This window comes from Lepisosteus oculatus, chromosome 2, assembly GCF_040954835.1.
Source record: "Lepisosteus oculatus isolate fLepOcu1 chromosome 2, fLepOcu1.hap2, whole genome shotgun sequence".
NCBI lineage: Eukaryota > Metazoa > Chordata > Actinopteri > Semionotiformes > Lepisosteidae > Lepisosteus > Lepisosteus oculatus.
The window spans coordinates 77,027,873-77,051,330 of record NC_090697.1 but is presented as its reverse complement, the minus strand read 5'-3'; the positions used below and the strand labels follow the sequence as shown (position 1 = coordinate 77,051,330).

Below are 23,458 nucleotides of genomic sequence, written 5' to 3'. Positions count from 1 at the left end.
CTCGACCTTGACCACAGTGGCTGGGGATAAAAAAAATCAAGCGCTATCGCTGCATCTTGAGTTCACTGAAAATAGAGGACCTTTCAGCGGGTTTCCCCACAGAAGGCTGGGCTTTCTCTGGGCTCAAGCACTGGTAGACGGTCAATTTCATATTGTGTCTGCATGTCTATATCAGGCTCCCTTTGCAGGTAATCGCTCACCTGCCTATAAATACCGACACGACAAACACGGGGGGAGGGAGGGTGCGCAAATGACAGGACTGCGTGCCATCATTTTAATCTGAGGGGGGGGGGGGGAGAGAGAGAGAGAGACTTCTTTACACAAAGGGTTGTGGGAGTATGGAACAAACTTCCCAAGCCTTGCTGTTGAAAATGAAGCCCCGAGCTTCTTTAAAAACGGTTGGATGGTCGTTGGACCAATTAGCTACTAGCAACCAAATAAGCTAGACGGGCAAACGGCCTCCTCTTACATTCCAACCACCTGCTGGAAAAGAATCAGTGATCTACAGAGCCGTTTTAAAATGAGCTCCCTACACAAACTTCAAGGAAGCTGTGTGCTGAGCACCCCTCTTATGAAAGCAATTATCAAAGTCATTTCAGGCAGCAAAAAATAGCGACCCCTCTGTAGCGAAAGAGCTCGGGTCTGAATAAAGAAAGGGCAGAACGAACCACAGCAAAGGAGCCAGCCACACGACACCAGTGCCAGTCAGAGGCAGCTGTGGCCTCATGCTCCTCCATACTGCTGCAGCAGAAGAGAGCACCGCTGCGGCCCCAGAGCTCTTCTGTGTCGACAGCAACCCCAGTCCCCAGTAAAATGTCACAAGAAACCTGACTCAGCCAGAACAGCTTAAAGGCCTTCCCCCACACAGAGAGCCTTAAGTCTGCTTCTAGGCAGAGCTGTCACTTGGACAGTCCTGGCACCTCTTGGCGGGGGGGGGGGTGGTCCCAGGCAGCCGAGTGAAAGGTGTTGCTGCGGCGCTGCGAAACCTTCAGTGAGGTCGAGAAGCTCACATGACAGGTGTTAGGAAAACAGACCAAAATGGCGGCAAGCGGTGGTGCTGCTGTCGCCCCCTTTTTCTCGATTCATCTCCACCGCGCGAAAGTGATCCGCATTTAGCTCACAAGGACGCATTTGTCAATGAGCAAACCCTTTTGACACATCCTGTTTCTTATGAAACGGCGAGAGGCCTGTTCTGGCCCTTCTCTTCAGCGCCCCCCGGCGCGTTCAATTTCATATTCTGTCTGGATGTCTATATCAGGCTCCCCTTGCAGGTAATCGCTCACCTGCCTATAAATACCGACACGGCAAACACGGGGGGCGGGAGGGTGCGAAAATGACAGGGCTGCGTGCCAGCGCGCCAGTCACCGCTAAATATAACCAGCACCTCGCTGCGGTGTGGTGTCTGCACACGAGCAGTCTTCGGTGAAGATGTGCAACACTCTAGACAACACATTCAGAGAAAAACGCAGGGGTGAATCTTTTGCACTTTAAGCCTTTATAAATTAAATGTGTGCCTCATGGCCCTTAAAACGGCGCCAAACGCGGCGCGTTTACTCCCCTTGGAAGATCTCGCCGTCACCGGCTCGCTTGGTCCACTTCCTCAGAAATGGACGGGCTGACCGCTGTTTGCCCCGGCTGGCGTATGTTTCCAGGGTTCTGAACAACTTAAGTGTTATAAAAGCATGCGGGCGGTTTTTTTTTACCCTACTTTCTCAGTCTTTGAAAGGTCTCCTACGATGGCGGGGAGGAGAAGAGTTCACACCCCGGGAAATGAAGGGTGGGCACGTACAGTACACCGTCTCCTGCCTGGACCCCTCGGCTCTAGTCCGGGCTGGAGCGCGCCAGCCGCCAGAGTGGGAGGGCGGGTCAAAGCCTCGGGGTCAACCCGGGTCACCATATTTTGGTTTTCAAAAAAAGAGGACGAGCGGATAATCGACACTCGACACCTGCCTCCCAAGTAAAGATTCCTTTATTACTTTTTGTAATAAAAAAATCAATTCAAACTCTCTAGTAAACTTGTGAACAGTTGCAGGGTTGCTGTTTCTCTTCCGTAACGGCAAACAAGGAACAAACAAAAATAAAGCCCTATTTTAAACTTTTTAAAAACTTTTTTTTTCCCATTTTAACACAACAAACGTCTTCACATCTGAGGGAAAAATGAAGACATCATCGCGTAGGAGACGTCCTCACTGGTTGCACAAATGATCGATTGTAACGAAACATCTTGAAATAGAATGAAACAAGTTAAACACTGTTATTTCTCATGGGCATAACAACAGCCACACACACACACAAACCCTTTTCAAGCTGCGCTGTGTGCAAGTTCAAAACATCCACCGGTAGAGTCACACCGCAGGCCGACCGCCCCGAGCTAATAAGTGGTTTCAAGCGCTCTGACTGGCTCCGCTTGGGAAGGGTGGGGAGGGAAACGGCACCACACGGGAAAACAACCCAGGAAAAAGGAGCAAATGCAAAAAAGAAAACGTGTTTACAGACATCAGTGCTGGGCAGCAGCGATCAGGTCCATGATGCTCGTGGCTCGTGGCACTGCCGCCCGGAAGGAAGCACGTGTATATCACTCAGAGAAAGAACAAAAAGAAATTCCCTTTTCGCTTGTTGGAATTTTATTCAAACGAAGGACTGAACCGAGGACGACGGTGATTAGCACACGTACTTTAACACAAGGAACAGGTTGATTGGCCGGTGTTCAAGGCGAATTCCTAAATCGCAAACGGGAGTAAAACAGCGCCACCGAAGCCCGTGACTCGGCTGTAGGTGCCGACAGTGTGCGGAGGGGTGAAGCCGGTTTAATGATTAAGCAGCAGTTTCACGCGCGCTAGTTCTCATTTACAGGAAAGCCGAGTCTAAAGCCTGTCCTCCACGGTGATGAAGGGTTGTGCAGTTCTGCCTTTGGTCTAAACTTCCTTTTTTTTCCCCATGTCGGAGACAGAGGACAGACCACCTGCCAGTGGAATCCTCAATTAGCGGGGCAAGGCAGCGGGCTATCAGAGGTGATGTCAAATAATGGAACCGACTCACATACAGTATCTGTCATCATTCCTGGGAATGGTCGCAGCCACCCGCAGCGAATTCCAGAAGCACAAGGCAGGAGAGGGGACCTCACCCTGGATGGGACCCACGTGGACGCACACACAGCACAAAGCAGCCCCGCATTTCTTGCAAAGGAAACAAGAGAGCCCATGGAAACTCCATGTGGTCTCGGAGAGACCATACAAACTCCTCACAGAAGGTTCATCAGGCAGGAGTTGAACACAGGACACAAGGACTGCAAAAAAATCAGCGCTAACTGGCTAACTGCCCAGTCTGCCCTAATAATTTAGCATTTTTTATTTATAGAATTTCACAAGTCCTTTGAACAGTTTTACCACAGGGTACAGAGTGTTTGTTTTCTTCCTGTGCCAAAGGTTAAAGTAAGAGAACTGGGTGGCCTCCCTCCCATGTCCCTGGTGTGGGTCACAGTCTCTGTGTGATCCACCTCCTTCTCCACCCTGTCCTTCAACAACAACACGAACACCCCTGCTGCTGGTAAAAACATCACGCTGTTTTCCCAACAGGCCAGCTGAGGCGATGGCTGGGGTTAAAAGCTCTTCCTTTCTCTCATTGGATGTTTTTGTTGGCTCTCAGCTGGTAACAATCGCTAATATGGAGATAAAGATCTATTTTAAGAGCTGTTAAAGGCATGAGCTGTGGGGTTCAGGCAATGTAGTTATTTTAACTGTTTCCTAGCAGTTTTGCGCAACATCCCCTTCGCTACCTCCTCTAGTACTAGTCTGGTGGTTCTATCAAAAAGCCGATTGATCAAGGTGTTCCTTTCAAAAATGAAATGCTGGTGGCAGAGTACTTGGCCCTTGTCCTCCACTCCCTCGCCGCTGTGTGAAACAAGGACAGGAGCAGAGAGAGGACAGCGGGCAGACAGAGGAGCCAGAGCTTCTCCTGTCTGTGAGAGGGATCCTGCTCCCTGCCTGCTGGGCTCTGTGGGATAGGAGCACGCAGAAGGAAAGGAGACAGGACCCGCGCACTCCAATCCTCCAATGACAGTGCCACAGAGGGAGGAAGATCGGAAGATAAAGTTCTCATCTTCCCCACATCACCCGCCGCCCAGAGTCTTCAGTTCCCCTAAATAAAATGACCTCACTGGGGGAAACTGTGAGATGCGATGGAAATTCTCACTGTCTGGGCTCTTCCAGAGGGTCAGCGTGAGGGACACTGCCTGTACAGACACAAGGCAGTCCGGATCCACTAGCTCACCGGTTTTTCAAATAACGTTGCAATTTCCTGAGAAGTTCAGTGTTCACCCCTTCCAGAGAAATAACACCATACTATTTTTTTTTCCCCAGTTTTGGCACAAGATTACAGCAGATCCTAACTAATTCATTTGACTGAGGCTTTTATTGTGAGTAACTTACAATTACAACAATCAAGACTGGAGGCACTTACTTCCACAAAGAGTTGTGGGGGTCTGGAACAAGTTGCCCAACTCCGAAGTGCCTGGATGAAATCCTAAGATCAACTACAGTAGCTGCTGACTACCACGCAGTCCAGACTGGACAAACAGCCTCCCGTGTTTGTGACCTGTCCTGTGTTGTGTAGTTCTTCCCTGGCCAGCAAACACAATCCAGCCTAAGAGTCCAGCAATAAGCACTGCTTCCTCACACTGCAATGAGAACCTCGCTTGTTCATTATTTGCATACTGAAATAATTTTATCAATGAGCCACACTTTGTGCTGTATCTTCAATTAATTTATGAGAATCCCTATTGTTTGATCGAGATGTAATGCTCAGATCTGTAATCTGAGCAGTAGAAGACACTCTCGGTGCTGTCTTTGTCAGTTTGCACTGTGTGGGATTAAGGGGTGCCTTTCATGCAGAGGCTGGTCCCCAAGATTAACCTCTTAGTGGGCGGCAATGTCCCCAATCACCCTCCAGACAAGCGCACAGAGCCCCAGGGTGCTGCAGGTTTCGTCAGACCTGTGAAAGGCAGGGGTTTCTCACTCTGAGGCAGCAGGGCAGAATTTACTGTGAAAGCTGCTACAGCAACTTTGCTTTTAGTTTTGAAATAAAAGCCTTACTGAGGTTAACTGCGTCTGCGGTATGATTCTGCAAACGGATGATTTTCTCTGAGCCAGGGCCAGAACCCAGAGCAGAAGAGGCTTTGAGGTCTCCTGCAGGAGACTCTCATACCGAGAGTGATGAGTGGAAGACAGAAGATATTCAATCGCACTTTGAATTAAATACCCATTTTGCGTGCCCTGTTAACAGGCTGGTGCCATCTGGAGTCGAGGACTGAAGCTCCTCACTGGGAGTCCTCCTGCTCCGATTTAGCTGCATGACCCTGTAGAGCCCACAGGGCCACACGGCCTTGTCTCCGGGGGAAAGAAAAGACCAAATTCAGGCCCTCTGCTGTCCTTGCACTTGGTGGCACAGCAGAGACCACAATCACAGTTCACAGGACAGTGCAACACTTTTTTCTTGGGTCTATTTTAAGCTCATTGATAGGCTTACATGAGGGAAAACATCAAGCGAGACTGTAGTGACTTGTTATCTGAGTGCGCCCGGAGGTCGGACTACAACTCTGGCCCAGACGAGCGCTTCTGTGGGCTGACAGAAATGCACAGAGGCCCGAGACAGTGAGAGCCCAGGAGGCAACTGCACACGCTAAGCTTTCAGGAGACATTTAGAAGCATTGCTTACTCTGTTCGCTGGCACGGCGCTCTTGTCTTAACATGCTCTCAGCAGCCTTAGACTTGGGCTCTGCAGGTTAAGACTATGGCAGAAGGCGGCTGCATTTGAACCGGCCTGCCTGCCTTCACCTCTTCCCTACCACCTTCACCCACTCCAGCAGGTCGGCTCCACGGGGGTGTAAGTCATAAAAGACCACGACTCACTTCGCGATGAAGGAGTATTCAGCCTAGAAAGGCTGGGCAGCTCCAGGAGAGCTGGAGGGGTGCTGCTAGGCTCAGACCTGGCTGGCTGGGTCTTCTTCCTTGGTCCCAGGATGCCTCACACACTGCACCAGGAATTGCAATCCTGCACTTCGGCACAGCGGCACTGCGGGGTCTCCGGCACCGTGTGTGCAGGCATGCAGGCTGCTTGCACTAGCGGAGAGCAGGAATGCTGTGGATTTAACTCACTCGGACTCTGCCGGTGCTACGCGTGGATCTACAACAAACAGGAATCCTGTCAGGAGCTTGACTGTCTGCTGGCTCGATCTGTCATGTTTCCTGAGGCGGCGTGGAGCTGCATTGACTCCAAGGGTACAGTGTATTGGAGTGCCACTGCAAAAGGGTCTCGAATGGCCTTCCCCTGGGCACTACCCCTTCCTGCACAAGACAGAGGAACTGGACTCCAGCCCCTGCCTCCTCAAACACTTTCACAAGCGTAAAGATAATCAGAACAGAATTAAACAGACTCAAGACTTCTGCTATCGGGATCCTGAGCATCGCCGGTTTTGTCTCATAACAAAACCAGAAGGCCAGTCTGACAATAAACTGAAAGTGCTGGAGCTCCAGGCGTTCAAACACAAATGCAACAGAAGCAGAACAGCTCAAGTCAGGAGACTGCAAGGCCCTGCGCCTCTCAGCTGTGGCTCAATCAACCACACACCGGGGAGCACTAGAGCAGACACCTCAGAGCTCAGCAAGCGTCCAACCACTGACCTGAACGGTGCTTTCAAGTAGAAAACAGGACGGTCAAAAGGCCTTTCTGGACGAATAACACCATTACAAGACAAGGAGAACCGCAGAATTTGAATGAGCAATAAATCTTCACCAAGTGAATGGTGCTCAGGCCCACGGTCCTGCCCTGTTGGACACCTGTAGAGGAACCCCGGGCTTCTCTCCATCTTGTCAAATAAGTCCTGCCTTCCAGCTTCTTTGAGCGTACAGCTAAGTCTTACACAACTCACTTCGCTTCGCCCCGGTAATTCAGAAGGGAAACCGCTCTGAGCAAACCGTTGCCATATCAACATTTTACAAAGAGCGTTTCAGATTGCCAGCACTACAAACACTGTTATTGTCAGGCAAAGTCTGATAATTATCTTTGCAAAATGATACCGAGTGATGTAGCTCTCGGAGTACGTACTATTATTGGTGCACATACGTCGAGCTACAACGGAGCCTGTTAAAAACTTTCTGAAGTGCTACTTCATACAGCTACGCTTTTATCTCAAATCGCTACAAAATAAAAGTTCGCTGTTAACGTCGTGTAAATAACCGGACCGCCTCGCGGCTCTTCTGGCAGCCCCGCGGCCGCCGGTACCGGAGAGAACAGGGCGCGCGCACTCACGCTGTACTCCGCCGCCAGTCGGTCCTCGGCGCCGCAGCCGGACGCCTGCTGGGCCCTCGTCTTCTCCACGAACGCCGCCAGGTGCCGGTGGTCCATGGCTGTCGCGGAGTCAAAAAACAAAACAGCGAGAAATAAGGAAACCCCGACGCTCTCTAGACGCAGACGAGTCGACACTGAAGCAGCCTCATGGTCAGCAGGGCTGTGAAGAGCTCCTGCGCTGTGCGCGCCTGAGCCGGACCTCCTCACCTCAAAGAGACAAAGTGCTCTCCTCCAGCTCGCTGGAGCCCACTGCGCGTCAAGACTGCTCTCCGTGCAGCCCGGGGCTCAGCAGTTTCTTCCTCTTGTCGGAGCGTGCGAGAGTGAAGGTGCTCTCGGTCACATCTGGACAAGGAAGTGTTTTTTCAATCACTGGAAACGCGCCAGAGCTGTCGGACTGCCGGCGGCGCGGCAGCCTGCTCCCGCGAGCGGGGCGCCGAGCCGGCCGGTGTCCGGCGCGCTGACCCTCCGCTGGACAGCGCGTTTTCCCCGCAGCAGGGCAGCGAGCGGCGCCGCCCGGAACAGCGAGCCGGAGCTGAGAGACGAGGTCTCGGCTCAAGCAACTGTATTCGCCTTCGACAAAATAAACCGAGGCTGAAAGAACTGCGCGTTCTAACCTGTAAAATCACCACCCTCCGTCACACTGACCGGCTGGAGCCCTGCTCAGCGCTAGGGAGTCAAACCCCTGAAGGCTCTTTAACCCCACCAGCGCTCTCTATTTCTACACACAGAAAAAAATCATCTTTGCACGATTCAAGAAATATTGTATGGCGATATTTTATGCGCGTCAGAAATGGTCGTGCAGCGCCGTTATCCGTCAGCATCAGTGCGCAAGGCCAGATCAGCACAGGGGTTTTAAGACGTGTGGTGTACGTGCAACAAGCACTTTGTGCCTCTGGTGGACTTGGGTGCCATTCTGTAGGCTACAGTCCCTGAGTCTGAGACGCTAACTTCGGTCTCCGGGAAGCGCGCTCAGCCCGAAGGGGCAGTGTCTCTGGTCCAGACCGCAGTGCCTGGTACTGGACTGGAGGCCTGTTGGCATAGTATGCAATTGCACCCATAGAGGAGGACATTCATGGGTAATTTTTAAAATGCTTTTAATATTTGTCAACAATAATCTTTTGTCCAGCCGCTCTCACAGAGTTACAGTCTAGACGAGTCCGATTTTTATAGTAGTGTATTAGGATCAACAGTGCCCCTGTGTGGCCGCCTGTGTGGTCTCAGAAACCTGTTTCCAACGAGCAGGAAGAGATATTCGGCTCCTTACCGAGGTAAAAAGAAGGAAAAAGCTGACAAAGGTTAAATAAGCAGAGGGCATTGAGTGGTGTGTATGCAGCTGATGGACCCGATGATCTTTAATACAGCTGTTTCCTGAACAATCTCAGGTTATCGGAAACAGTGACGACAAGAATATACTGTATTTCAGGTGTACATCATGAGAAGAATAAAGACAGCCCGTGTAACTCAGGACATTCTTGATAGTTGCACTTGCTGAATGCGGGGATAACTGTCCTCTTTCTGACAGGAATGACGTCAGAGGACCAGACCAGCCCTGCTGTAATGTATGGAATCTGAGTGGTTAATTAAAGACAGCGTGCGATCCGTTTGAAAGCATTTTCTTAATAATAGATGAACCAGTGATACATCCATGAATATTTACTATTATTGCAGCTGGTGTTCTGGAAGTCGAGAGTTTCTTAATTTCGCACCACCGCAGTCCCCTGGCTACCTGTGCCAGCAGACAGCACTCCTCCACCTGTCCCGCGACTAGCAATCACCCACAACGTGCTCAAAAGGGTCCAGACATGCTCCTCGCCCGCTCGCCCGAGCAAGACTTCAATGCAGACTCCACGTGGGCTCACGTTTGGGAATGACTGGTCTTGGCAAACAAGAGCCTCATCACATGCCCTACCCTGCAATCCCCTAGCCCGCACCTCCCAGGAAAACACTTCTCCACTCTGTGCTGCTTTAGGACTGGTCACTGGTCATGGTCCAAACTCTGCACCACATCCTAGAGCCGAGCCGAACCCTGTCCTGTCCTGTCCTGTCCACAGACTCAGTGGGGGACTACTCACCCTCCACACAGCTGGACCAGAAACTATCAATGGCCTGAGGAACTTTGCCTTTCGCTAAATAAATACGGTTGAACTCAAAGTAGGAGGCGTAAATGACCTGACGCGTGTCCTCTCTTTGTATATCAGAACAGGTAAGACATACTATTGACCAATTAAAGTGTTATTAATTCTGGGAATGCGCTGGAAAGACAGCGGATTTGTCCAAACTAGTGTCTGGTCGATGCACTATCCACGTGCTCAATTATCGTCTGTTTCAGTCAACAGTTTTAAATGAGGAATTTCCACATATGCATATATAGTGTATATATATAGTCCACATATATGAAATTCCACAATACAGTACATAGGTATCCCTTCATCCTACGCGCGCAGAATACAGGAAGTGAAGGCGGGGCCTATCTTGCCCAAACCTCGTGTCTATGGTCTTGTAACTGGAGGATTTTGGAAGGCCAGCGGGACATCCCGTCCAATCAGCACGCCCTCTCACCACTTCACCGCCCCCTGCCTGGAAGAACACGTCCGATTGGCTGGTGCGAGGTGTCACTTAGCCGGCGTCTCCGATTCCGGATGTACCTCTGCAGTTGTCTTTATTTATTTAGTTTTTCAGTTGGTGGGGTAGAGTTTGATTATTTAAATACTCCCCGTTTCTCTTTTCTTCATTAAGTTTTAGATAGTTATTACCGGTTACTTTTTAAAGTCTGTGATTTATTTATTTATGTTATTTATTTCGGAGTCGACAGCTCTTTCTTTAATAATTTGACGAGCCAGACGCAGGAGGCTGTGTTATGTGCAGCTATGGGCTTTAGGCCGGGTTGCAATGCTGTCTGCTGATGCATTTAAAAAAAATAATAAATCCAATTAAAGAACAAGCCTTCACTGTCCGGCGACGCCGCACACACTAAACCGACCGCAAACCAATTAAAAGACTTGAATGTCCTCCTTGGGGAACAGACCTTCTGACAGGATCGGAAAGCCGAAAACAATCTCGTTTTTCCTCGGTAAGTGCTGTGGGTGAACCTGTGTTTACAGCCGTGTTTACAATCGCCTGTATTACCAAGACAGACTCCTTCCCGGGTGTTGATCACCGCAACGGGCTGGCCGAGCCGAGGCAACCAGCAATAACACCGCAGACCTGAGGAGCGGCGGAAAGTCTCGGCATTCCGAAATTGTGCGGTTATTTATACGTGCCGTCTACAGCTGTGCTATATTGGAAGGTGATGTAGAGTAACGATTGTGTTTTGATCAGCGGGGGGTGGGGGGATCAGACGGGGTTTTCTTTCGCGTTCTCCCAGGCGTTTTTAAAGACTCCAGTCCGTGACGTTGTTGTTCGCCCGTTCCTGTCCTTCGCTCTGTAAGCCCTCCGTTTAAGTTGGTGGAGCAAACCAGTTCCCTGGCAGGCGTTTGGGGACGTCTCCCAGCGACCAGGAGCAGCTGGGAAGCTGTGGACGGGAACCGCCAGGTGACTTTCCTTGGAAAAACAACCTGGAATCGATGACGGCCCTTCAGCAGGCAGGGCTGCTCTCCGTGGCGTTAGCAGGACGAGCCGTGTTGGGGAGTCCGTGTAAGACCGGTGGTCACTGACCTGGCTGCGTTTTTGTCGTCAGAGACCCTGCAAGGCAGCAGGTGTGATTCATCTGTTTTATCTGACAGTGGTCTGAGTTTCCGCGATCTCAAGAGCCCGGAACAGCTTTGTGAAAAATAATGGGTTGAAAACACCTATTTCTCATTTTCATTAACGTCACAGCAAACGTTTCTCACGTGCTTGAACAACGAGGCAGACGCCCGTATCCAGAGCGCCACAAATCAAGCGTTTTCAGAAGCACGGTGATGAGCATTAGAGGCGACAGTTTATTCTGAGACACAGCTGGTTACAGGTCTGTTAAAGAACAGCGCAGTGGCCACATGTCTGCTGTCTCCCAAAACCTAAAAATATCTGCATCTTTGCTGGAACTGACGTATTTAGTGTTTTTTTTTAAAGATCTCGACAGAAAGCCCTTTGTGTTTTGAGGTCGCTCCGGGTAATCTGCATGGTTATTAGGCCTGGTTTGAGTCATTCAAACTAAGGCTTTCAGATGTGACTAGCCAGGCACGTCACATGACAGACGCATGATCACTAATTGCGTTTCTGGTCCGCGGTGGTGTTGCTGGTCTCGTCCAGAGCTCGGACCACACGGTCACAGACCCGACCTGCCAGCGGCCAGGGGTTTAAAGAAGGACGGGATCATCCCTGACGCAGGTGGACCTCCAATCAGCTCTGCAATCCTGAGTTTGATCAGCAGAGCTTGGAGCCTGGCAGCGTTTCAGCCGTGCCCTGCAGAATGACTGACCCTGTTACAGCCGTTGGACAGACGCTTGGCTGTGTGGTTTTATGTCTTGGCTTGGGTTGTGTGTCCTGCTGATGAAGTGGACTCCCTGTTCCTTACGAGCCAGCCTGTCTTTCTCTGCCCCCCGTGCAGGGCGTCTGGGATGGTGAGATGGAGAAGGAGCAGCGAGAGACTGAGGAGGCTGAGGAGGGGAGGTCCGGCACGCTGCCCCCTGCCCCCAGCCCGTCTCTAACAGGTACGCCGGCCCAGTTCCCGCGGGACTGTCCCGGACGTGGGACAGGATTTCCAGCTCTCTGTGCCTCCGCGAAATAAAAGGGAAAGTGAGGACTGTGCGAGAGACCGTCAGTCACCAATAGAGCTCTGTTGTACTGGTGTGTAGGATTTGTCTGCGGGGAGGTGATTTGCTCCGATGGTTCCCACACGTCCAGGGACACTGTAGTCGTCTCTCGGCTGGAAAATGAGAAACAGTCGAAGTTGCCCTCGGAGAGCGACAGGCGTGGGTGATGGAGTGACAGCGGACAGTTGCTAACGGGGTGCTGACGCAGCAGATTAAAGTGGTTCATGTTCTTCCACTGGTCTAATAGTGTGTGATGTGGCACCTCAGAAAGCACCAGAGGTGGAATTAGGATCTCCTGCTGGGGAGGGGATTAGGAGGTTAGGCCAGAGCAGCACTGAGGACCGGGGCTGCACAGTGTAGAGAGCAGGGATCCCCAGTCCTGCTCCCGCAGGGCTGCAGATCACCATGGATCAGCTCATTATTGACTTTGCTGGATCAGAGTAAGAGCTTCTCCCACCTGTCCAGGTGCTGCTGCTTCACAGAGATCTAGAAAGCCTGCAGACACACTGACTGGTTCTCCAGGGCCAGGAGAAGCGATCGCCGGCGTAGACATACACCCTTCGGTGCCGAGAACATGTCGGCCTTGTTTCAGAAAGGCAGTGTTGAACAGCCTGGCCCGGCCTCGAGCCTCCGAGACGCAGCTGCTCACCGGCCCCCAGTCGAGAGAGATGGGCGGAGCCGTGTTCCTGCGTTTGTGATTCCTGAGGGGAGGTGGCGACTGTCTGTGTGCTCGTTTCAGGCCCTGCGGACGCCTCTCTCGGTCGCCTGTCCCAGCGCGGCCCGGACTGCCGGCCGGAAGGGGACTCTGACGGAGAGGGGGCGGCGCTGGAGCGGCCGTGCCCGGAGGACGGGGAGGCGGGAGGCTGTCCGGCACTGGGCTCGGAGTCGCGGCTGGGGGCGGAGGGGGGGGCGGGGCCAGAAGAGCCCGCCCGCGGCGGGGGTGGGGCTCTGAACGGCGCGGCCGGGGAAGAGCTCTCCGACTCGGCCTCCACCGACAACACCCTGGAGGACTCCAGCGAGTTCGCGGGCCCCCCGCCGGTCGCCGTGCTGGCCGGGGGGAAGCTGGAGGAGGCGGGCGGGGTGGGCGCGGGGGTCCCCGGGGTCTGCTCCCCGCTGTCGGAGCCCGGCAGCCCCCCGCCCTCCTCGCTGGCCCACCGCGAGGAAGACGTGACGGCCGAGGGGTGGCGGCAGCACAGGAAGCACGTGTTCGTGCTGAGCGAGGCCGGCAAGCCCATCTACTCGCGCCACGGCAACGAGGAGGCCCTGTCCTCCACCATGGGGGTCATGATGGCGCTGGTGTCCTTCGTGCAGAGCGGAGACAACGCCATCCGCTCCATCTACTCCGGTGAGGACTGCGGCCGCTGGGCGGGGAACAGCTTTGCGGCTCGCGGGAGAAGCGTTCACGTGGCGGGGGTGGTTTCGGGGCAGCGGGTGTCCGTACCGAAAAAAAATAAATGCCTCAGGCCAACCCAAAGTAAAACCGTCTGTAAAGAAACTTCTGCAGAGAAAAAAAAAACACATTTCTCAGCTCAGAGAAATGAGAGACAGATGAGTGTCTTCGCAAAACTCCTGAGGCAGTCAGGCCGCAGAAAGCCCGTTTTCTGTTCAAACTGGCGTGGACTGACCAGCTGTTGAAATGACTGTTCTTGTTATGTAGTGCCCCTCTGCTTTACAACAAACACTAGCCCACAGTGATGGAATTACCCGGGTTCTCCTCTCCGGTGGTATAGATCTGCAGGCCGTGCAGCTGTCACCTGCTCAGGTCTGCTTCAGTTTTTACGGCTTCTTGTTGTTTGGAATTCCGTTCTGTGTCAAGGCTTCGGACTTGACTGCGGCTGGGCTCTGTGTGCGTTTTGTTGATTATTACTAAAGTGTTTTCAACGCGCTCTTAGTTTGACCTGTCTGTGCTGTGCTGTGACACAGACCTTTAGAATCTCCTTCTCTTGAAACAAACAGCTGAGTTTTAGCCTTTCGCCTTTCAGGGCATCTTTGGGGTCCCTGATGTGGAGGAGCACCAGAGGTGGTGCTCAGAAACCCGACAAGTGCGATTAAATCAGCTCAGGAACACAGAGGTTTCATTTTTTTGGAGGCTGCGGTTCATTTCTGGGAACATATTCCTGGATTGTGCAAGTGCTGGGCTGCAGGGAGTTTATCACCACGTCATCTAGCTTAAAAAATCTGATGGTGGTGTTATTCCTGTTTCATTAGAATATTCCTTGCAGTCAGCCTGCGAAAGACAGAAGTCCTAAGGAACAAAGGTTAGGAGAGATATTGTTAGGAGAGATATTGTGACATGGCTGTTTGAGTGTTCACATGGAGTATGTGCTGGTGAAACAGCAGGCATTATTTGTGCCGTGTTGAGAATCGGGGAAAGTCAGTCGTCCAGTTCGTTAACCGGCTCCTGCCTTTGTGCTCTTGTCTCCCCTCTGTGGCGGTGCGCCAGATGACCACAAGGTGGTGTTCATGCAGCAGGGCCCCCTCGTGCTGGTGTCGGTGTCGCGCAGCCGCCAGTCGGAGCAGCAGCTGCGGCGCGAGCTGCTCTACGTCTACTACCAGATCGTCAGCATGCTCACGCAGGCCAGCATCACCCGCATCTTCGAGCGCAAGAAGAACTACGACCTGAGGCGGCTGCTCGCCGGCTCCGAGAAGATCCTGGACGGGCTGCTCAACATGGTGGACTCCGACCCCAGCTTCCTGCTCTCGGCCGTCCACTGCCTGCCCCTCTCGTCCTCGCTGCGGGACTCCCTGAGCCAGATCCTGCAGAAGGCCATCACCCCCAACCTGGTCTTCTCCATCCTGATCGCCAAGAACCAGCTCCTCACCATCGTCCAGGAGAAGACGGTCATCGAGGACACCAGGCTGGAGCCGGCTGACCTGCACCTGCTGCTCAACCTCATTGGTGCCTCCTCCGCCTTCCAGGCAGGGGAGATCTGGACCCCTATCTGCCTCCCGCTCTTCAACCCCGACTGCTACTTCTACGCTTACATCTCCTACCTGGACCCCCCGCAGTGCACGGTGTGCCTGCTGCTGCTCTCCACCGACAAGGAGGCCTTCTACGCGGTGGCCGAGTGCAAGAGGAAGATCGAGGAGGGCATGCGGACTCAGAACGCGCTGCACACCATCGCGGGCGCCCAGCCCTACAGCGTGACGCAGGTGGGCGTCTCGGACCTGCGCCACTTCATGTACAAGCCCTTCGACGTGCCGGACAACCACCGCCAGCTCACCCAGTTCACCAGGTGGGTGCCGGCGCGTCCTGTCTCAAGGGCGAAGGCGCTCTTGTCTGCGTGCGGGTTCGCGGCCCTGTGGCTGCCAGGCAGAACGCGGATGTCTGAAGTAGCTGCAGTTATCTGGCGGCTGGTAACTATTTTCTCCCCGCAGCAGATCTGGAGCCCTACAGTTCAGTGCTCAGCATCTGAAAGTAAATTGGTGCCGTGTGCCAGATTTGCTGTTTCGCACGCAGAGTTTATAGTTCACAAAAACATCCCATGCAGAGTCTTGCCACTTGAAGTGAGTAGCTGTGATATGAAGCACAAGTGCAACACGAAGTCTGGAGCAGACGTTGGTGCAACGCTGTGTCTGAGGTTTGCATCAGGTTTAACGAAGAGGCTCGGAAGTGGAGCGTGGTTTTGTTTCCTCTGCTTCAGCACTGCTGAAAGTAAAGCATGTCGTGTTTATAGCTTGGTTGTGGCGGATTGCATAAGCTCTGTTTTTCTGCTTTGAATTCAGTAACAACTGGCCCGTGGTGTGTCGCACTCAACCGAGTGTTTATCTCTACAAGTGCAGTTGAAGGCATCTGCTGTCAAACCACTAACGATTTCGATTTTTCCTTTCATGTGGAGTTCACTTCACCCTGTCAGTGTTTTCTCCCTTGATTAACAATCAAAGGTTTTTCAACAGTCTGTTGGAGACCTCTGTCCATGCTTCCAGGCTCTCTGCCACCTGCTTTCTTGAGGAAGTGTATTCAGATCATGCAGCAGATCAGTAGGGGAGACTTCTTTGACATTGTACGGCTTGTGAGAAATGTAGAACCTAAGACAATCTGCATCTCTCTGCCCTGTTCTTATCTTGTTCTTTGATTTGCCCCAGACTTCTTTTCACATCAAATGGCAAAAAGGCAGGGATGAGCCCCAGTGTTTTGGGACTGCAGCCTGTTGCCTCTCTCTTTGAGCTGGGAGTTGCATGGCGTTTGACGGCTCTGGACCTGCTTGCTCGTTTTCGAGCCGAGAGCTGTAGAAGGGGACTTGGTTGCTTTGCCGTTATGTTTTCATCTTGCGTCCAGATTGTCCTCAACGCCCCAAGGTTACCCAGGTCATTTGCTTCCCTGTTGTTCGTGGTTCTTTGGGCTGTTTTGAAGGGCTGTCGTGGCCTCTGGGTGACAGTCCTCTGTGCACACGGACGTTGCACATCAGCCAAAGTCATCGCCAGCAGCTTGCTCTGCGACCCACCACCTATCATGTCATGTGCTCTGATAGAAATGCACTGCAGAAACACAGGAACATGACTTTGGCTGAGTTCCAAGTATGAAAGGGGTATTTGGTTAGCCTGCAGTAATTGGAACTCTGTTCTTTCCATTTTGCCTGTACTATAACACCATTTGCATATCTGCAAAAGCTGCTCTGATTTTTTCCCAGTTATGTTAAATGTGTTCAGCATGACTTTCATTTATATTTGTGTTTATTGCATTATATAATACTAGATTGTCTGAGGTATAAGAAAGGTCTTTAGTAACGTGGTTGCTGAATGAAACTTTCGTAACTTTATTCCATTAACCTCAATGATCTTGTTTTACCGACTCTTGATTCCCTGATGAATTGCACAGAAACTCTTCTTTGTGCAGCCAAAACTTTTTTATTTAGGAATTCAAAGAGAGACATGCAGCCCTCTCCAATCCTCTGTTTAATACCCTGGTACTTGTAAAGCGGTTTTGCACTTAAATCAAAACTACCTTGTGATCCAGAATCTAAATTCATATATCTGTGAAAAAAATTGCTGTTGATTAGTTCCCTTTACTAAGGGAAATCCCCAGCAGAAACCAGTAATCGGCATTGGTCCTCTCTGGCAGCCATGGGTAGAATTAGGAAGAGAGAATTCAGAGGAGTGGCTTCTGGATGACAGTCCTCTGTGCACGAAGTGAGGAAACGCCCTGCCTGAGCTGTGCCAGCAGGAAATCTGAAATGTGTTCTGCTAAGAGCTGGAAGGAGGGTGACAGGCTGTAGGTGACCATTTGGCTCATTTGGTAGCAAAGAGCTGATTGACTCGGCCAGCTGCATCTCGGAGGACCGCAGAGATCCACTTCCCACCATGCGGTGAGGAAGCTTGCTCCAGCACCTGGTTTCCTAAGTACACTGGAGCCGAACGTAATGCTCTGGTCTGCCTCCAGTGTTTGCTTTCTGCTCAGGCATGTTTGAGATAACATTGAAAGGTCCTTCCGGGGTTCTGAAGAGCTGATAACGTCTCGTTAGAACGTGTTTTCCTAAACTTTCTGAACCGCGAATGTTTCGGAATGCCAGGCGCACAGGCACTGCAGGAAGACGGGAGCCTGTGAGTGGCTGTAGCGCCTGGGGAGGCTGACCGCTGTGTGTGGGTGTCGTTGCTTTCAGCCCGGAGCTGGAGGCTCCCTACAGCACGGAGGAGGAGAGGCGCCGGCTGCTCGACCTGTACCGCTACCTGCACAGCCGCATGCACAGCTGCACCCGGCCGCTCAAGCTCATCTACCACGTGGCCGAGAGGGAGACGCTCCTGGCCTGGGTACGGGGCTGGGGGGTAGGGGCGGGGCTGGGGGAGGGGGGGGGTGGACAGGGGCGGGGCTGGGGGGTAGGGACAGGGCTGGGAGAGGGTGGGGGGGTGGACAAGGGCAGGGCTATGACAGGGTAGGGGCGGGGCTGGGAGAGGGTGGGGGGGTGAACAGGGGCGGGGCTATGGAAGGGTAGGGACAGGGCAGGGAGAGGGTGGGGGGTGAACAGGGATGGGCCTGGGAGAGGGTGGGGGTGTGAACAGGGGCGGGGCTATGACAGGGTAGGGGCGGGGCTGGGGGAGGGTGGGGGTGTGAGCAGGGGCGGGGCTATGACAGGGTAGGGGCGGGGCCGGGAGAGGGTGGGTTGTGAACAGGGGCGGGGCTATGACAGGGTAGGGGCGGTGCTGGGAGAGGGTGGGGTGTGAACAGGGGCGGGGCTATGACAGGGTAGGGGCGGGGCTGGGAGAGGGTGGGGGTGTGAGCAGGGGCGGGGCTATGACAGGGTAGGGGCGGGGCTGGGAGAGGGTGGGGGGGTGAACAGGGACGGGGCTGGGAGACTGGGAGAGGGTGGGGGGTGAACAGGGACGGGGCTGGGAGACTGGGAGAGGGTGGGGGGTGAACAGGGACAGGGCTGGGAGAGGGTGGGGGGGTGAACAGGGACGGGGCTGGGAGAGGGTGGGGGGTGAACAGGGGCGGAGCTATGGCAGGGTTGGGGCGGGGCTGGGAGAGGGTGGGTGTGTGTGAGCAGGGAGGGGGCTGGAGCAGGAACAGGGCTGTGTCCTGGGTGTGCTGGAAGAGAGACACAAGGTGGGGTGGGCCAAGCCTGGGCAGGGTGGGGGCGGGGCGGGGCTAGGGCAGGGCAGGGTGAGGAGCTGGTGGCAGGAACACGACCGCAGTCTTGATAACCATTCAACAGGTGATTGAGAGTGAGCAGAGGTTGCTTCCACACTGCAAAGCAGAAGGAAAAAAACAATGTTCAAATTCAGACACGAAGAAGGCTCCAGACATTGTTTCTTTGTCCTTTTTCAGTGTTGAATTGCCTGATCCTCTGCCTGCAGCCTGAACACCAATGTAGCACCCCCCCAACCACACCTCTTCGTAATAATAACTCATTAAGAGAGGCTTTTATTCACTTTGACCGAATGGGATAGGGCAGGGATCTCCAATCTAGTCTGGAAAAGGCTGCGTTCCTGCAGGTTTTCCAGGTCTCTTTAAGCCCGCAGCGCCTGCAGAGCTGAGAAGATCTGTTTAACTGCCCAGTTTACCCAATAAGTAGTTCAATCAGAGTGTTGCGCTGTGCTGGAAGGTAGACTTGCCCAGTAAAATCCTGGACTAGAAGGTGTGCATTAACACATTTTCTTGCAATCACTCTCAGCAATTTGCTCTAACTCCAGCCAGCGCGTGGGATCATGCCCATTGAAGTGCTAATATTTTGTTGCTTTCTAGACATTTTCATCCAGATTCTTATAGAGAATAGGGGGTGAACCGTGGCAGAAACAGTCACTGTTGCCGATCACTGGGTTGGTGGCAGAGCTGGAGTCTGATCCAGGAATCTCCCTGGTTGTAATCGCACGCCCATTACACAACTTGGCACAGGCCCTCAGCATCTCAGGTTTGTGTCGTTCAAAGGTCCACTAAAATCAATTGAGATGATTAGTGGTGCACAATAAATAATTCCCAGATCAGTTCAGGACACAGAATGCTTGAGTTTAAAATGCAGGGTAAAGGTGTCCCAGAAGGTTTATGTTCCAGCTGGATCCCACACCTGGACTGTTCGAGTTTCCACAGGAGCGGAGTGGGGAAGCTTTTCCTCGGAGGACACCTGCACTCTCCCCCATCAGCTGAGCTCTTCCTCTCCCTCCCTCCCTCCCTTCAGGTGACCAGTAAGTTCGAGCTGTACACCTGCTTCAGCCCCCTGGTGACCAAGGCCTCGGCCATCAACGCCATCACCAAGCTGCTGCGCTGGATCAAGAAGGAGGAGGACCGCCTCTTCATCCGCTGTCCCCCGAAGTACTCCACCACGCCCCACCCCAGCAAGGGCTCGCGGGGGGGCAAGGGGGGCTCGGACCGCCAGGACACCACTGACAACGGCTTCCTCCCCCCCCTGTAGGAGCCCCCGCCCTTCCTGGTGCGGGACAGGGGCGCCCGGGGCCGCGTGCGCTAACGTGAGGACCACACCCGCAGACTAACTCGCTGGTCTCCTGGCGGCTTGGATTGTAATGGACACCTTTCCTCTCAGACAGGTTCTTTTTTTTTTTTAATCGTCTAGGTACTGCTAGGCGACGCATTTCTTTTCTCTTGGGGGGGGGGATGGGGAGGGAAAGCAGATCTAGGGAAAGGTGTCGTTCAGAAATATCAGCCAGCGAGGATCTGGAGGGGTCTGGGAGTGTGGTCTTTGAAGGTCTGTTACAGGATGTCTCTGGGCTGGACAGGTGTGCAGACTTTGGGCAAGGTTTACACCGGGAGCTGAAGAGCTTGCTCTGGAAATCAGGAGTCTTTGAACATGAAGACCTTATCAGGCACCGTATGCAGAAGAAACTTGAGTTTTAATTTTAAAAGAGCCAGGGACGTTGGCATCTTGGTCATAAAATTGGGGAGAGATGCCTGATTGCTCTGTGAAACTCTACACTCTGAAGGAAGCTTGTTCAGGTTGTTCAGCTAGTCAGGTTTCTTTAGAGATGTGTGGAGCGAATGTTTGAAGTTATAGACCGTTGCCCTGGGAGCTGGTACTGACTCGAACCCCACACAGCGCCCGCTGGGGGCCTGGTCTCCCGTCAGCTGCTCGTCGGGGCTGGGGCTGTCCCGAGCATGTTTTCTGTGACAACAACAGAAACCTATCCCCGAGCGAGACCGAGCGTTATTTTGAATGATCGTCCTGTGATCGGGTTTTCTAGCCTTTTTCTAGAAAGGCTGACGTTTTCTAGATCAAAAATTCAAAGCGTGCGTGTGCAACCTCGATGCTGAAATAAATCCTCAGTTCCCCAGCTGTCTGCTCTGGCTGCATTCCTGTCTTCTCCGTCTCCCTGCAGTCCCTGTGCCCTTTCTCAGCCTGGTGTTTTATAGCACGGGCTTCTCGAACCCTGCCCTCGGTGCAGACAGGCCTCACGGGTCAGTGTGTCCGCTGCCCTTGTCCTTAGACTGGGCTGCAGTTTACTACACTGCAGCTGGGGTTTCCAGGACATTGCCAGTGTATTGTGACGGCCGCTGCTGGCCGGAGTCTCTCCCGGAGCGTTTGAGACTGTGCTTACCATGAACGGTGGGATTAGGATTTTGAGCAATACTCTGAAAAGTGTGAGGGTTGCCTAGTCTTGCAGTTACACACAGTTGCATCTCTTTCTAAATTTGCCTTCTATGCAATATGTTACGGTGTTCTATGTGTTTATATAAAAGAATCTGGAGGGCTCTGTGGTAGGAAACAGGATCTGAAATGTGACAGCAGATCTGACTAAAGTGAAGGGGAATTCCTTTGAAAAGGTCAGTTCCACGCTGTCGCGAGTGCAGTGTTACCATGACTTCAGATTTGCACTGGAATCAGTGCTAATTTATGCAAGAGGCAGAACTTCCAGCTTCAGTATTGAACTAATCTGTAACTTCAAACACTCCCTGCACGTCTTAATTCCTTGTATGAACCTCGGACACACTGAATAGTTTTAAAAGTTGTATATACATATATTCAAAATAGACCTATGTTGGTTCTGTTCAGATCCCCAGCTGTTAACTTCTCATTTGCTGACTCTGCTGTATGAAGGTTTGAATAGGTTCCAGAGAAAGGAAGGATACAGGTTGATATTGAACTAATGTGCTCTATGATTATGTACTGTTATGGTTACATTTGCTTTCCCGCTGCAGTGTGAATTTAGCTTTACGAACAGTTTGCTTTACAGAAGTCGGAAGGGTCAGGCAGGGAGCGGAGAAGCATTCTGAAATAGTATTCTTCGTGTTTTAATGCAGTGACTCCAAACCGTGTTGCTGGAGAACCACTGTCCCACTGGTTTTTATCCTAGTGGAGTTCTGTATGACAAGCGAATTCGATTTCAGTTTTCTGTTTGGGGACGATTTTGAAATTGGCTTTCACTTCTTCAAGTGTTGAATGGGGTTTGTCTTTGGTATCAACCTTGTCCCCAGTTTCTGAACGTCAGACTCTCCTCACTCAGGTATTTGGCCTGAAGTGTAACCAGTTAGACTCCTGTAAGAAGGAAAACAATTGCTTACTGGGAGAGTGTTACACAAGCTATTCTCAGCTGTGTCCACTCAGCATAAATTGAGCACCTAATGATAGCTGTTTAATCGGAAATAGAGGTGAGCAGGGCTGCTGATAGACCTGTGTGCAGACGTTGTCTATGAAACTATATGCCTGAAACTCAGAACTTGAGTGCAGAAACCTGGAGACTGGAAGTCTAAACCACTGAAGCAGATCGGTGAGCGCAGGTGACCTGGAGCTCCGCTGGGATGAAACTCCTCAGACACTGGGATCAGCCTGTTCCCGGCGCCGGGACCTGCTGCAGTAACACCGCTCCCGACGCGCTCCTGACGGCGCGGCACAACTGGAGCATCGCTCTCCCTGACATCACGCTGGCTGGGCAGGGGCTGGGCAGGAGCCGGCCAGTCCGCGGCGGTCCCGGCGCCACGGTGCCCGCCTGCCGGTGTCGCGGTCCGGCCGGCTGTCCCGCACGGGCGTCGGCGACGCTCGCTCCACCGGGTCGCGGCAGAGCCAAGCCGTATTTGCCCTGACCTGCAGGAGGAGCGAGAACGGGCGGGGCAGACCAGTCCAGTCCGAGCCAGATCCATCCCGAAGCACTGTTGTTAAATCCCGGCGCTCCCGCAGGGCCAGTCCGCAGCGCTTGACCCTCAGTGGTCACTGACCCCGAGGGACAGCCACGGGCTGGTGTCCAGTCCAGCTGACGCCGTCAGTCCAGATGTGGTCTCTACGCGTTTGCAGTCTCGCCTGCCCTGTTCTCTCTCAGGCTTGCTCCAGAGTTCATCTTTCTTCCCAGCTGCTCCGCGCTGTGTGCAGCCGCATGGTGATGCGTGACTCTCAGCGCCCCGAGGGGCAATTTGTTTCCTTCTTCCGCGTGCTAACAAGGGGCGACACTCTCCAGGGTCGGCCGGCGATCTGCTCTGCATAAACGTAAACGACAAGGTGTGAATTTTGCCCCCTCCCCCCCCCACACTTTTTAAATTAAAAGTGAAAGTATTTCGAAGTGTGTGTGTTTGTGTGGTATTTTTGCGATCGGCTTTGTGATTTTGCTGCGGACAGAACCTTAACGTTGCCGGTGTGCAGTGATCCTGTCTCGGCTTCACGGCGGCGGTGCGGTCGGGCTTGCGGTGGCGGTTTTTAAGGACAGATCAATGTGACAGATCCCGCCACGGGAAACGCGCCGAGTGTTGTCGCCGTCGCCCACGGCCGCTGTAAGACGGTGTGCCAGTCTCCTCACCAGTGAAGCCGCGGCTTGCGGCAAGCTTCTCATTTCCAAATTGGTGGGTCAGCTGCCACCCACTGCTGGGTGCGTTTTCTGTCGAAGTACATCGCCAACTCGTCGTGCTTCACAAACGAACTTTTGAAGTCGGGCGAGGAGACGGTTCGGATGGGCGATTATACGAAACTGCCATATAGTGCCTTTTTAAACAGATGAAACACGTCCACCCG

The 23,458-nt window shown here is 52.9% G+C and overlaps 2 protein-coding genes across 5 annotated transcripts in view; one reads left to right on the top strand and one right to left on the bottom strand.

Annotated features, from left to right (window-relative positions):
* The window catches only part of ptpn18 (protein tyrosine phosphatase non-receptor type 18), a 35,119-nt gene extending 26,973 nt beyond the window's left edge, over nucleotides 1-8,146 (bottom strand). Inside the window, exons 1-2 of the mRNA XM_015367426.2 lie at nucleotides 7,552-8,146; nucleotides 7,306-7,403 (exon numbers count right to left, since the gene is read on the bottom strand). Of these exons, the coding sequence (XP_015222912.2) occupies nucleotides 7,306-7,401 (96 nt within the window). The 5' untranslated portion in view covers nucleotides 7,402-7,403; nucleotides 7,552-8,146. The remainder of the gene's footprint in view (nucleotides 1-7,305; nucleotides 7,404-7,551) is intronic.
* Nucleotides 8,147-9,957: 1,811 nt separating this feature from the next.
* Nucleotides 9,958-23,012, top strand: mon1ba (MON1 secretory trafficking family member Ba). 4 transcript variants are annotated; one of them, XM_069184482.1, is made up of 6 exons: nucleotides 9,958-10,414; nucleotides 11,873-11,975; nucleotides 12,817-13,422; nucleotides 14,521-15,313; nucleotides 17,678-17,825; nucleotides 19,688-23,012. In XM_069184482.1, the coding sequence occupies exons 2-6, from the start codon at nucleotides 11,891-11,893 to the stop codon at nucleotides 19,919-19,921; spliced, it is 1,866 nt and encodes a 621-aa protein (XP_069040583.1). In that variant the 5' UTR covers nucleotides 9,958-10,414; nucleotides 11,873-11,890; the 3' UTR covers nucleotides 19,922-23,012. The 4 variants fall into 4 exon arrangements, with proteins under 4 accessions (XP_069040583.1, XP_069040588.1, XP_069040590.1 ...); XM_069184487.1 differs by lacking the exon at nucleotides 9,958-10,414 and adding an exon at nucleotides 10,505-10,630; XM_069184489.1 differs by lacking the exon at nucleotides 9,958-10,414 and adding an exon at nucleotides 10,703-10,875.
* Nucleotides 23,013-23,458: the final 446 nt, after the last annotated feature.